General features: G+C 36.3%; 1 protein-coding gene across 3 annotated transcripts in view; it reads right to left on the reverse strand.

Moving 5' to 3' along the window:
* Positions 1 to 3,276: 3,276 nt before the first annotated feature.
* Positions 3,277 to 15,684, reverse strand: part of KIDINS220 (kinase D interacting substrate 220) — a 71,200-nt gene continuing 58,792 nt past the window's right edge. For 2 of the 3 annotated variants that reach the window (XM_032185353.1, XM_032185352.1), the window contains 4 exons: positions 10,387 to 10,533; positions 8,525 to 8,623; positions 7,186 to 7,434; positions 3,277 to 5,674 (listed from right to left, as the gene is read on the reverse strand). In XM_032185353.1, the coding sequence (XP_032041244.1) occupies positions 4,403 to 5,674; positions 7,186 to 7,434; positions 8,525 to 8,623; positions 10,387 to 10,533 (1,767 nt within the window). In that variant the 3' untranslated portion in view covers positions 3,277 to 4,402. Of the gene's footprint in view, positions 5,675 to 7,185; positions 7,435 to 8,524; positions 8,624 to 10,386; positions 10,534 to 13,584; positions 13,618 to 15,684 lie in introns of all 3 variants that reach the window. The other variant, XM_032185351.1, reaches the window with a different exon arrangement.

Consider the following 15,684-nt stretch of genomic DNA (forward strand, 5'->3'; position numbering starts at 1 on the left):
CAGAAAAATACACGAAGACATCACTACAGGGAAGAAAACAAAACAAACAAACAAAAAACACTTTCCATCAGCTTTAAGGTTTTTTTGTTGTTGTTGTTTTATTTCTGTAACTATTATTTATTTATCAAAGGACAAACTGTACTGGATGCTCAGCTTGCACAACAGACATCTTTATTGAAAAAGTTATCTAGATATAAATTTTAAATCATCTTTTTAAAACCATTTAAGAGGTTTTCATGTGCCAGTTAGTCTTTAGAAAATTCTAGTTCTGTTGGAAATGGTTTGAAAACATAATTTATTTTCATATTGTTAAAATTTTCAATCTATTCATTTTTCTTCTTTTCACAGAAATTTAGAAATGTCAGAACACGTCAAGTTCATTAAACTCTTCCATATTCTCATGAAGAAATTATCCTTACCCCCCTTTATACTGACAAAAGAGCCCTTAACGAAGGCAACAGAAAACTAAAAAGCAACACGCACGGCTAACTAAAAAAAAGTACATAAGGTTAGTGTTTTTTTCTATTTAGCTGAATGTGAATTTTCCTTCAAGTTTTTCCCACCATTGCTATCATTTGGCACAGAAAAGTGTGCCAAAATTCTAACAGCTGTTTATCTAAGACAACTAATTAGCTAATGTATTCCTTATATAACACGACCATTTTATAGCACTAGCATGTCTAGTATAATTAACATGTTGCATTTCTCTTACATGTCTGAAAATTCACAACTAGGTATTAACACTTACATTTTACCACAATTGCTACTTTCAATTAAGAAAAATACTCAGGTAGTATCTTATTTGGCAACTTTTTAATAATGTATTTAGAAACCTAAACAAACCTGTCACAGGTGATAAAGCCATACACCATCAAGGCCATGGGGTGTAACACACTGAACTAAGAATAATGGATGCTATTGGGATTTTCTGCCTGTGGCTCTCATGGCTGTACAGAGATTTTCCCGTATTATTCCCATTAGGTTCAGAAAGCTTAAAAAAAAAACAAAAAAACAAAAAAAAAAACCACATGGCTTAGCTGGTGAGTAGCCATAAAAGAGTTACATAAACCCTGCAGCATTATTTGCATCCAAATTTTTCTTTTCAAAAACTATTTTCACTCTACCATACAAACATATCTAGGCATCAGAACAAGAGGACAAGCCAAACTGTGCTCTTCATATTCAGTTAGGCAAGAAGTTATGGTTTCAAGTTCCTGTAGTGTTCAGTCATCCAGAACTAGAACGGATGCATAAACCCTCATTACAAGAGTTCTGGAAAGTGGTGAGTAGCAGAGATGAGATTGCAGACGTGTTTTTATTTTATGCTCTTCATTCATTTCCACTCTCCATGGAACTCTTGGGTTCCATGAATCCCACAAGCCACACAGCTAGCATTCCATATTTCAATGCTGGAAATTGTTTATGGTCCCTTAATTCCAAGAATTGTGCAACAAAACCAAGCAACTAGTAACCATAGGAACTATAGAACAGAAAAAAGAAAAAAAAAAAAAAAAGACAAGTTTCAGCAACAAAACTGCAGTTTAATTCTTGAAAATGCTATTTTTTCACAACCTACCTGTAACATTAAACCTATGCAGTAACACGTATCTACTACACACTAAAAGATACTTCTTACTACTGTGCTGTGTTTTAAGTACTCCGTTTCTCTCTTCCATCTCTTTTCCTCTCTCCCTTTATCAGAGCACTACACTTCCTTCTGTTTGCTTACACCTGTATAAAACAAATTTAAAAGATGCTTTAATGGAGAAGAAAAATGCACTGTCTAGTCATTTTCATGCAAAAAGATTCAAAGTCTCAGTCATATTTAATGTCCTGTTAACGAACAGCTCTTGTAGCATACTGCCTTTGGATTGTGTATGAAATATTTGCATTCTGCTGATTGCAGGAACCATAAGGAAGCCATTAACCAGTGATCAATGCCATGAACACAGAGGACTGTATAAACTACAGTGTGCATCACTATGTCCTGCAACTAAAGCAGTTAAAAAGAGGCAGGACTGAATCACTGCTTGGAACTTCAGCAATTTTAGGCACCCACATCCCATGCTGAGCAGAATTCAAATTGACTAGAAATCACTCTCATACAAAATTTGGTAATTTATAATATGGGAAACTGCATGGTTCTCTTCTGGAATTTCCTATTACTCACATCTTTATTGTGACAGTGCCTAGAAAGCTGAAGAGAGAACATCAAGCCCTGTGCAATCATAGACAGACACTTTGCTCCTATTGGCTTTTAGTGGTGGTGAGCAATTACACTAATTAATATAATTTAGAAACACTGAAGAGTTTTCCACTCAGCTGCCTATTTCACCCCAATCCTGGCATTTTGCAAAGACTTAAGACAAAACTTTCAAGGATCAAAAGATTTCAAAACCACATGAAACGTAAAAATTAATCTATTTGGATTATTTGAGGACTTCAACAGACAAAATGACTTGAGATAACTGGTATCTTTGATCAATACTGCGAATATCTTTAAATTAAGAAAGCTACACTAATTTTCCTCTATTACAAAGCAATGCTTGTAAATATCTTCCTGAAACAAAACCAAACAAAAAACAACCTTCTTCATCCCAAAGATTCCAGAAAAGTGAGTGATACATGGTCACTTCCATAGGAAGGTCATATACTGAAAAACTGTTCCCAAACTTTCAGCAAAATACCATGAAGCTACATTGGCTTTGGAGGGTTGTTGTTTGGTTTTGGGAGACTTCCAAACTAGTACCTTTTAAAACTACCTTAAAGTAATAGTCTAATAAAGATATGTGCACACAGATTCCCGTTACTTCTGTAATGCACCGATTATATTTTAATTCAGTTGAACACAGCAATTTAACAGAATCCAAAAGTGCAAAAGAGCAAGTTTCCAGATCTTTAAGTACTAGGCATCCATGGAATGAAAAAATAAAGCTGGTCTTTCTCTGCTTCCCTATGCCAGAGTCAACATTCTCTTGACTTGGATAACAAAGGCCATGACCACACGGTCCTGCTGGAGGCATCTGCTTGAGATGCATGAGATCCAAATAGGGAGGTGGCCCCCTCTCCGCAGCTCAGCACTTCCTTTGGAAATGTCTGCTTTGCCACCTCCATGTATCAAATGTAGTTTTATACTTGATGCTTACTTAGTATCGTATTAATAACAGTATTGTTTTACTGCACTCTTCAATTAAATCTGTGATGTATTTTAATCAAAACAACATGTACAAAACATTATTATCAAGTGAAAAAACAAAATACCACTGCAAATAGAAATATGGACACAAACTCAATAGGCCAATTTATTTTTTATTCTCTTTGTACTACCAGAGTCTAGTTTGAACAATTTTTCCCCTCAAAATCATGCAGATTTCACTGGACAGTACAAGTATTTACTACAGTAACATTCAGGTACATTACTCAGATGACAAAAACTTTCAAATACTGTACTTCAGAAATATAGGAGCTGGCATACAGCTCAGACTAGATTCCAAAAAGTACATATTACTTTCAAAACAGCAAAAACTACTCATTTTTTCTTTCTGGAACCAAATGGTATACTCTGTACCAAGGAAAGATCATGCACAGCAATAGACATTCCTTAAGTTCAGACATCATATTCATACTTTATCCTTAAAATATTTTAAAGTTACTCAGTTGTTTCCATCTATTTAGACCAGTGACCGTACCTATAATAAATAATGAATTCACTAAAATGATAAGGCATTACCTTATAAATAACTGCCAAGTCCAATAACACATCAAGACAACGTTCCTTAAAATCTTTATCACCATTCTATCCAAAGTTCACAAAGTCAACAGCAATTACCGAACATACAGAGAATAAAAGTAGACACATAGCCAAACAGGTACCCTAACATTTAAATTTCAACATATGTAATATATGTTGCACACACTAATCCACTCGTTAATGCAAAGTTTGATAAGGCTGTCACAGGTTGTGATATTTTATCTTCTGATATCTCTGATGTCAAATGGCAAGGATGCAGTCTCCACTTTATTTGTAAGTACGTGTGTATGTAAGACTTACATGGAAAGTTTGGGAGGGATAAATATTACATATCCCAACACAAACGTAAAATCACATTTTAATAATTAAACCATACTTAATTCTGTAACATGTGCCCCTGACCTAACCTTTGCACAGTGTTAAGGAACTGTTTTTCCATCCTAACAAATACTGGTTTTTTATTTCTGGGGAAGGTCTGAAGTAATTTTTTTTTTTCTAAAGGGTCTTTCTTCTCTTCAAGAAAATGACTGAAAATAATCTAGACCTTCTATTACAGTACTGAAAACTACATAGCTTAGTGTAACTACACACTGAAAGAATTCCAAACAAGCTACAAATCACATATGTACTCTGTTTTAGCCTGGCTTCTTTTTACAGGATACTTTCTCTCTCTTCTCCAAAACCAGCCCCTTCTGAGGCAGTAACAGTGTTGAGCTCTGATGAATCTTTTGAAAGCCTAGTATAACTTGAACGTTGGCTCCGTTTGTGAGCAACACTCTTCAGGTTCTCGTTCTGAACTGCAGTTGAATTGGAACCTGAGCTAGGGTGCAAGATAATTTGAGATGAATCTCTGGTACCTTGTATTTCTTCAAAATTTTGATTAGCTCGATTGCTTGGAGCACTGTTATTATTTAGGGTTACTGTACTAGGGGTTCTATTTAAGTTATAGACTTTCTGGCAGGCTGGCCAGTTTTCTTCTGGGCTACTTGCTATCAGGCTGCTTTCTGATGGGCTCTTCTTATCTTCTGAGCAAATAGACATACGAACCACAGCTGGATCTTGAAGGCCACTAAGGCTGTGCGGAATTCCTCTCTTTGCACTATGACTGTCATCTTCAAGCTCAATGAGATTTGCCTTTTCAAGCTGTGAATCATCTGCTCCTTCATTATGGAGGGAATGATTGGGAGAACTTTCGTTGGATCTTACACCAGAGTCAGACGAATCTTTTTTATCCAAAAGGGCATCTGTCAAGTACTCCTTTGCTTTGATGAAGGTTCTAATAGGTTCGGATCCATGTTCTGGAGATTTGGGTTGTTTGTCGATTTTTACATCTGTTTTCTTATCTTTACCTTCCTTAAGAAGTGGGGTATTATCTGACTCCTCAGTTCCTGACTCATCTTCATCACTTGGAAGCTTCTGATACCGGAGAGTAACTCCCTTAAGCTTTAAATCTGCAGCCTGGAAAATACTTGTTCTTTCTGAAGACTTCTTTCCTAGCAGAAGCTTGGAACCAGATTGATCAGATTTTTCATCTTCTTCAGTAATAGGATCCAAAGGAGATGCATCATTAGTAGAAACACCTGAAGTACTGTAATCGATAACATCATTCCTCTTCATCAGGAAGGACTTTCTTCCATCATCTTGTTTCTGCTCACCATCTTTTCCTTTTTCTTGTTCTGCAGTCGAATGCAAGGAACCCCCTGATGTACTCTGCCCCATATAGAAAGCACTCGAACTATGAGGGGAAGACCTACCACTTACTGTAGTGGAACTGGCACCTCCTTCTAACTGTGACATTTGAGCAATATATTCTCTATATGCATCTCTATATTCTGCCTGTACCTTGTCAGTGAGCTTTGATATTTCAATACTTGAATCTTGAGAGTTAAGACTTGAAAGACTTGGCGTTCTGCGAGTTTGTGACTGGGGAAAAAAAAAAGAGAATAGTTATATGAAATATTTATTTTGACTTTTACTGATCATTCTAAGTTAAGTAACAAAGCATGAAGTTTGTGCTTATTTTTTTTTTGTTATGATTAGTCATGCAACTGAAATTGTCAATGTTATATGCTCAAACCCCTCAGCAAGCAGCATATGCAAGATCTTCAATCTACTGTTCCACGATTTCCTTTCTATTTCTTTACTATAGGATTACTGCCAGCTTTTTGTAGGATCAACAATGTTATGTATATACTAGAATACTGAGGAACAGCTAAGCATGAAAAACTAAAATGTTGGTTAAAGGACTTCTATATGCCCTGACTCCTGCCCACAGCAAAATGTAAGTATCTCAGAAATATTAACACTTGATTTTTTATGCATTATTCGCTACTTTTTATCCATACTCACAGCAGCTATAGTTCTTCACTAATGAGAATTATTTGATTATGTTGTACATTTCCAGGAATACTCCTTCCCTGTTTTCTCTAGAAGAGCAAACTACCTTCCTCACTCTTTCAATTTCATTTCAGATAACTCTATGGGCATCAACTATTTTTTAAAACTTGCATCTTGAAGTGTTTTTAAAAGAGATTTTCTTACACTTCTTTCTGTGCTTTTGACACAAAAACAAGGTTAAAAATTTGAGTCATGCCACTTATGTTTTGAAAAACATACATTGATACTCGTAGCTGTAAATGGAGTAAGGGTAATCAGGATCTTACATATACGTGTGCATATACACACTCAAATACATATCTGGGATATATATCCCAAACCTCTTTTCAGCTATATTTTTCCTATTTTGATGGGACTTTCAAGATTTTCTAATTTAGGCCTCCAAAATCAGAGATGAAAAAGCTGCAACATGGATTTTTTGGGGAAATTCTGACCACTATTTAGATAATTTAATCATTCATTAGCTGTATTGTCTTGTTTCTTAAAAAGGAAAAAGAAAAGCTCACACTTAAGATAATTTCATAAGATAAAAAACCCTGACCATAACCTACAGCAGAAACTATAGGTACAAAAGGATGTGAGCTGTGGAGTGTATGATGAGAATACGTATTGTCAAGACAATGCTCCAATGTCCTGAAGCATTGCCTGTTTAAAAAAATAATAAATATATATGTAATCTTTTAAATAATATAACTTCTGTCTAGCACATACTTAAAAAAAAATCATACACAGTGTGTATACTATAAAAAAACAGAAATCCTGCAAAACATTACTGTACGCAATAGCTTTGATTTTTTTCTTCTCGAGGAGTGATTACTGGAACAGTTTTGAGATGGGAAAGACTAAAGCCCTTGACTCTCAGAGAGTATGATTTAAGAGTTCTCATCTCTGCTGCACTTCAGTCTTTGTCAAGACTGAGAACTGGAAGTACCTGAACTGTCACAGCAGATTTACTTCTTGACCTGTCTGTACCTCAGAATGTAAAAAGCCTGTTACTGTACTGGTAAGCACGTAGAACACATTTTTTTATTAAATACCTGCCAACTTAAGTTACTATGGCGTGGAGGAGCTTCATCAAGACCAATTGTGTTGAGTTCTTCAAAGCTGAAGTTAAGCGTGTAGGGAGCTTGACCAGAAAGACCTGTAAGCTCAGTGTGAGGCAACTCAGTGCTATGCCCAGGACGACGAGTAAGTTCACTGTGAGAAATCGCAGAGGCAGCATGCTCAGTCGTCCCACGAGGATCTTCCTGAACAGCCTGATTTTCTGAATTTCTCATTTCAAGTATCTTTACACACACACAAAAAAAAAGACAGCGCAAATATAATCATATAAATAGAAAAAAAAAATTAAAACTGTTAAAGAAGGGCTGCTACATATACAATTAAGCAATTCACAAATATAGAAGTATACTTGCATATGTGTTTGTGATCATGGCAAACTATGAAAAAGGATCTGTTCACAGACCTAGTACATTCATTGTCTTTACTACAAACCACATTTTCATATTACAGATTTTTCTTGTATTTACAGAATTACTTATTATTACTCAGACCACTAAACCAACTTACATGCCACAAAACACTTCCAATAAATTTTTGTAAAGGAGTGATAAATTACTGATCCTAAATTAAAAACAAACGCTCCGTTTTATAGCTTTAATCAACCTGAATCTAACAATAAATATTGTCTTACACTTATCACTGTTTTGAAAACTGATTTCACAGTTCATAGACTCACTGCAATTTTCAGAAAGAAAACTGGCGATATACTAAAAATACTTAAAATAAACCACAATTCTCTGTGATGCATATCCCTCACTATAGAACTGACATTCACTCTCAAAGTGGGAGGAGGGAAATTAGATATCTATATATGCTTCAGTAGTAGTATACTGTGAAAATGCTGCACTGAATACAACTACATGTCAATAAAATATTGCCCGTTTATCTGGTTGGCTTGATCTTTAGCTTCAATTTAATTAAAAATAGTGCTTATGCAATTGGCTGATATGCATTTCTAACAGCCTGGCTGTCCACTTCCTCTCACAAATGTACTTTGAACTCCCTGACTAACAGGACGGAGGCCTTAAAGAACTAAGTTCTGACATTTCATGGAAGTAGTCAAATTTTATAAAAAGAGGAGGAAAAAAAATCAGAATTCACAATCAAGTAAGGCACAAATCCATAAATAACTAGTTCTTGGTTGCAAATACTCAAGACAAAAAGACAAAAATCACAAAATAATAAACACGTGCTTTAAGATGTTACTTATTGTTTTAAGCATAATAACAAGCAAGCAATACAAAAAAAATTATAAGGTTCATAACAGAAAAGACTAATTTATGGTGTCCTGAAGAACTGAAGAGGAGGTCTTACCATGCTCCTGAACAGGTGCCAGTCACCAAAATTCATACTCATTTCTTTTTTCAGTTCATCAATGTTGCACTGAGCCAAGACACGTCCATTTATATTTGCCTAAAAAAGTAAAAGTAAAAAAAAAATAACATAAGTTACTGATACAAGAACTGTCGTGTGATAGTAACAGACCAGAGAGGTGAACACACTGATGGAGACTACTACAGAAATTCCTCAATATATTTTTTAAGTCCAATTCTACATAATAAAAACATATTTTAGAAGAATATTACTTGGTGATTGCTGCTGGAGTAGAAGAACCAGTTTCATGAAAAGTATGAAAACATTTTATTAAACCCATCAAAAACACGTATATGAAAGGCAATGATTTTGTTCCACAAACATACATAAGGAGAGGTAGAAAATGGTCACAGACAATAATCCATATTCAACTGCCTAGATTTCTCACACTCACAGCGCAAACACTGCAGACATTCAGGTATTCAGATTATCAGGCTGTTAAGTCCCAAGTATCACCTGACCCCTGGCTTGAGGCATCCAAGATCTACACCCAGAAAGTTCCCTCCCTGCACAAATACAAGCTCACATTCTTGCTGTCATCAGAAACCCCTGGGATGGAAGACCAGATTTCTATTTTCTTCCCCCCAATCTTCCTCATAACTCAGAGATCAACAAAGAAGTGGCTGAACACCATTTATATCCCAAGAAGGTGATTCTTTACGTTGGACTTAGGTACGCTGTACTTAATTCCTTTGAACAGCACCAAATTCAATATAGAACCATTTCCACTGTGAAGTAAAGGGTATTTTTCTTTGTACCATGTATTGGTGGATGGGCAGAATGTAAAAGAGGAATCATGTCTTACAAGGGTAGCTACAAAATGGAAGACTTGAGTTGAGCACTCTGCTTAGCCTTAGGGAATTCAATACTTCAGTTGCCACATCTCAGTAAGATGTATTTAATCAAATTTAATCAAAGGAAAAAGACCAGACAGACGTTTTCTTTCATTCAACCACTCATAGTAAGAAATACAATGAAATAAATAAGAAGAATCTCAGAAATAACTGAGGAGCACAGTCTTTTAGCACCATAGAGCCACTGAAGCAACTGCATTTTTTTGCAGCTAGACCTAATGAGCTACAATCTCACATTCAACTTCTTGCTTTAAGCAACACTGCTGATGCTTCTGGTGATGAACTTGTCTCCTATTTCTTGAATCAACACTTTCCCAATATTTTAAGATATGATAGGTTCTGGCGCAAATCAAGCTCAGCAAAACCATTCACTAATTACAATCTTTTTTACAGTATTCTTCCCTTCTTTCTTCATAAAAAGAGCACACGGAATGGTGAAAAAAATAATAAAGACAAAAATGAATGTTTTAATATCTCACAAAAAAGAGTAGCAACAGCAAAATGTAAGCTGGCCTTGTTCTGAGGCAAATAGGTGTGGAATGTGATAGGAGAGAAACTGAACTGTCTTGACCACTCATTTACAACAAAAGATATTAGACAACTTTTCAAAGGGAAAAAATAAGCTGCTACCTAGATGTAGAACACATGTACAATACTATTCATCTAAATACAACAATTTAAAAATCATTTTTCTTGTTTCTTTTCTCAAAATAACCAGTCTCATTAACATGTATATTTCTGAGTTTATTTTTCTTTTTAAGAGAGTTTTTTCTCTGAGAAATACACACTTGTCTTAAAATGCCCTTTTAACTTGGCTCAAATTAAGATGTTCTGATATTCAATGTGTTTCAACAAACATTTCCAAAGAACAGAGGCAGTTAAATATTTCCTTTCACATGTTATGTCTGTGTTTAGGTATTAGATGCACTAATGAAATTCAGCAGATACCTTTCTTATCGTTGCAGAGTACTGAGGGAGCATGCTCTGGTCCAGACCATCTATCTGTTTTAGCTTCTCACAAACAGCTTCCACGCTCATTGTGCTCAGAGACACATGTGATACTCCTGTGGTCGATCCTGTGCCTGCTCCTCCTCCCTGTAAGAAGTGAGAAAACATGCATAAAAGATGTGTTCAAATACTCAGTACACCCAGAATTTCTCGATATACACGAGCACAAGCCAAACCGTGTTCAACTACATTTTAAAATTAAGAGATGAGAACAAGAAAGCACAGGCATTTTAATTAATATCAGAATATCTATATACTGGGAAACACTCATAGTCTTTGTATGAGAAAAGCCAGAGCATCTTGAGTCCTGCCTACGTGAGAAAACAACCCTTAAATCATGTTATTTAAGAAAACCAACAGAAATCAAGAATATTAAGTAAGGGTTAATCAATTTCAAATGCATCTTTTTACAAAGTTTCCCACTGATTTTAGCAGTTAGTGTGTTTTTGGATGTTGGTTATTATTGTTATTACTACTTTTAAATAACCCAGACAACTTTTTCCTGTCTTAAAAAAACTCCTGGTTTACCATTAGACAAAGATGACCTGAAACACAGCTCCTCAATTGCTTGGATTCACTGGGTACTTTTAACCGTATCTGCTCATTTTGGTATCACCATCAGAGCTGGGAAATACAGTGCAGCACTGCTGCTGCCCTCCAAGATACTGAAAGGATGTTTCATGTATCTGGAGCTTTGGCAAAACTTAAGTAGAAAGCGCTCACATCTCAGATCTCTAATGGAGAAGTTGCCCTGATAACGTTGCCAGCATCTGGGCATTTCCAGGAAAGTGTGGAAAACCAGAACAAATACATCTGCACACAGTCAGCATATTAAGACAGTGTTTTCTCAAAAAAACGAAAAATAACACCCACATTATTCCTGGATGGGCAAAGTGCAAAGATCTGAACAGTTAAGTTAGTTAGCTCCCAACTCCTAAAAGCAAAACCAGAACTAGTTCCACCAGGTATGCTTTTTTTTTTTTTTCCCACCCTCCTCTGGGGAGGGAGGTTGTACCTTCCCTTTTTCTGAACATGCAGTTTTGGTTTGGGCTCCACAGAACATCCACCAAAGTGAAGCTCCTTTTAGGAGGATGCAAAATAGCTTCTGAAGCTTCAGAGCTCATCATCACATGCATAAATTTAAAAGTACATTTTAAATCTCCAAAGTTCAACTAATCAAGTTAGGCTATATTTCTTAATCACCAATTAAGGCTATTTTTATAATCCCAATATGTTGTTTTTGCTTTTGTTTTTAATGTTTAATTACTTCAACGTTATTTAGTTAATCTTGCAGAATTAATCAATTAATAGATCCAAAATAATTACCTACTAAAAGCAAGAATTATTACACTTAATGCCATTAACCATATCTAAATTGTCTAAAAGCAGAGTATTTGAGAAGAAACTATTCATTTATAAAGGCAACAAACCCCAAACTCATTCTCGACTACTTTAACCTCAGAGTTATCTCATTGTTTTCGGAGATATCCTGATCTGGGGAGGTTGGCAGATTTCCCACCTGAGGTTCAAGGTTCAGATTGCACACTGGAACAGGCTCCCCAGGGATGTAGTCACTGCACCAAGCCTGTCTGAATTTAAAAAGCGACTGGACTGTGCACTTAGTAGCATTGTCTAAACTTTTGGGTAGACCTGTGCAGTGCCAGGAGTTGGACTTGATGATCCTTATGGGTCCCTTCCAACTCGGGATACTCTATGATTCTGTGACATGTAATTCCCCCCGAGTTCTCTGCCAGATATGCTTGAAATGGTCTCAAAACAGGTGAACAATCAACTTCACTCAAAAACACCACAGGAGGTAGTGGGGATCCTAAGCACCCTTGGCTGAAAACAGAGCTGGGGCTTCTTCTTCTGACCATTTACATAATCGATATTACATGTCAACTGGACACTAAATAAAAGATATTTCTATTTCTATTTTCTGACTAGGTAGTCTACCTAAATCATTGCACCTTAGCATTGTCCTTTCAGTACAATCCAGGCACCTTGTTTAGTGGCATGGTAATCCTTCCAAGGACAAGCCACTTGCTCTTCAGATTCTGCAATGTTTCCCTAATTACGTGCCTACAACACCTAATTAGTTAACACATTTAGCATGTAGGGAATTCAGATCTCAGTTTAACCTGATTTTTAGTACAACTAAAATCCTCAACTAGATAAGGATTTAAGCCAACCAAACTGATGATGTTGACAGGAAAAAGTTTAATCTACAAGCTAGTTATTGCATATTTCTAGTATTTTTGTATATTGTTGTAATATTCTGCATATTCATATTCCTGTAAATCTGTATTTCTTCTCTTAAAGCCATTTTCAGTTTTTCTTCAGACTCCTAAACAGTTTTGTCTAATATTTTCCCATAAACACATTATTCACTATTGCTACGAGTTTAACACATCAATAAACAAAAGGTATTATGTCAATTCAAATCCTAACTACCTTTTTGAAAGAACCTTTTATCGTTTAAAACAGAAGAAACAGTTATAGCCAGAATCACATTCTGGCACTGCTAAAGGAAATGATCCCTAAGCAATGTGTATAAGCAATCGCCTGTGTTCACTAAATTTATTAGGTGGAATATCTATCAGTATCTACACATAAATGAAGTTTTTAAGACACTTCTAATTTAACAGTTCTCCTTCAGATCAAAATATTTCTTTAAACAGTCAAGAACAAGTCATACTTTCTGCATGCATTAAGAGTTAGTTTAGAAAGTCCTCTTTTCTGTGTATAAAAAATATATGGAAAAGCAGTCTAATATTTAGACTGTTTTTGTTAAAGCGTGAACTGTTTGAAAGAGATGCACATTAATCCAAATCATTCCTTATAAAAAGCACTCTGAAGAGTAAGTAATGCAATAGCTTTAGGGATATTGTCATCATGTAAGTGAATTAAAACTGTACTTAAACTGACACATTTTTCAGCCTTAGTGGTTTTGTTAAAGATGCTTAAAGAACATTAGTCAGAAAAGTATTTGCCATGCAAAAGCTAAAAGCAGCTTGTCAAAACAAACCTCAAGGCTAGTAATGAGCATTAGTTTACAGACAGCCCAGCATGAAGTGCCAGTATGACAGCTTCTGAAATGACTCTAAAAAGTGCGTAATTCACAGAAAGTGGCTGTACCTGTCTTTGTCTGTTTAACCCAGACTTACACGGCTTTGAGGAGGAACAAAACAGAATGAGAAGAAACAACAGCTTAAAGTGACATCAACAAGACTGAATATACAGGTGACATGCTTTCAGGGAAACAGAGGAAATCAGCGTTAGGACAGAAAGGTACCATACAGGGATACTTTCATAACGTGATGGAACTTTTAGGACAGACCTTCATAGTACCCATTTAGGATATGCTACAGAAGACCATTTTCCCACGAGCAGACTACTCTGTTTTGGACTTGTAAAACAGCACAGCATTTGCTTGCATAAGAGTTTTACACTGTATTTCCGATGGAAAATCTTGCTGTTAAACACATTCTCCTGTCAAGATCACATTATACTACCTGCATTTCAAATCTTTGAAACCTTCTACTTAAGCATGCAAAATAAAAAAAAAATCCCACCACCACAGCACTTAAAAGTTACTACTAATAACAAATAGCAAGAGTAATGAGTAAATATTCAAAACGCAACAATGCCACAAAAGCATAATGTTCACTCATGCTCAAACTTTAGAAAAGCAATTCCCATTTCTTAAAGGGTTTTCTATATTTATCTACAGTGCATGCACTGGGCCACGTTAGCTTTCAACCAAAGAACGCACACTACATTTTAAGGTATTACTCATTCTATGCAGCATGAAAAATGTATTGAAACAACATAATTATATTGCAACAAGCTGTATCCTAACAAGCCATAATTAACAATGCAAACTGAAACAGCCAACTAGGATTATTACGGATAACCACTTCTAAAGGTAGCTTGGTTTCTAATATAAGAGGGGACACTATGGGTAAGACTCCAGCTCAGTGAGAAATTCTTTAGAAGAGCATTGTAGAAGTTTTTGCAGCTCCTGTCAGAAATCAACTTTTGTATAGTATAGTAAATACATTAAAAAAAAAAACAAAAAACAAAAACAAAAACATATAGTTTATATTGGTAAAGTCAAGTCAGCAGAAGTGCATGTTTGCCTCTGTCCTGGTTTTAGCTGGAATAGAATTAACTGTCTCCCTAGTAGCTGGTGTGGTGCTGTGCTTTGGGTTTAGGGTAAGAATGATGCTGGTAGCACCCGGGTGGCTGAGCTGTGGCAGAGCAGTGCTCGCACTGCCTAGGGCTATTCTGCTCCTCACTGCCCTGCCAGCGAGTACCTGGGGGGGCACCAGGAGCTGGGGGGCACATGGCCAGGACAGGTGGCCCAGGCTGGCCAAAGGGGTGTCCCACACCACTTGGTGTCATGCTCAGCAACAGAACTGGGGTAAAACAGAAGTAAGAGAGGGATGTTCAGAGTGATGCCATTTGTCTTTCCACGAAACCGTTCCACGCACTGAGCCCCGCTGGCCAGGCAGTGGCTGACACCTGCCTGCCAAGGGGAAGAAGTGAACGGGTTCCCTGGTTTGTTGGCTTGCACAGGCAGCTTCTGCTTGCCCCAGTAAGCTGTCTGTGTCTCAACCCATGAGTTCTTCCACTTTAACCTCTCCGATTCTCTCCCCATAGCACCTGGGGAAAGCGAGCAAGAAACTGGGTGGCACTGAGCTGCCTGCTGGGGCCAACCCACAGCAGCCTCCAGCACAGATGGGCAGAGGCTGCTATCTCCAATCAATAAAGAAATTAGGTATGACTTAAAGCGGATACCCTAAAATTTGCAATGCATTTACATTTTGATACAACTACATAGACGGTATTAGTAAACTTAATGGTTTGACATCTATGTAAAGAATAATAAACTATGGTCTAAGATAAACAAGTTTTAATCAAAAAAATCCAAATACAGATGGTAGCACAAGTCAGATTATTTATACACGATTGACTGTTCTCAAGGTATTTCTGATTTTCATTAAGCTAACCTAGACTTATGTTGATTTTACAAGATAATGATTAAGATTTGAAACTTTAGAACAACGGCAGGGGCCTTAACATACATACAATCCTCAGCACAGCTCTGTCAGCTCATGCAAGGAATAGCATGATGATCTGTATAAAAAAAGTGATACTCCTAAAGTTTCTGTTTCTTTCTCTGTAAGATTAAAAATAATGATTAATTCTGTTTTACACAGAAGTAAAATCGCA

The sequence above is a fragment of the Aythya fuligula genome, chromosome 3 (assembly GCF_009819795.1).
Source record: "Aythya fuligula isolate bAytFul2 chromosome 3, bAytFul2.pri, whole genome shotgun sequence".
In the NCBI taxonomy this organism is placed as follows: Eukaryota; Metazoa; Chordata; class Aves; order Anseriformes; family Anatidae; genus Aythya; species Aythya fuligula.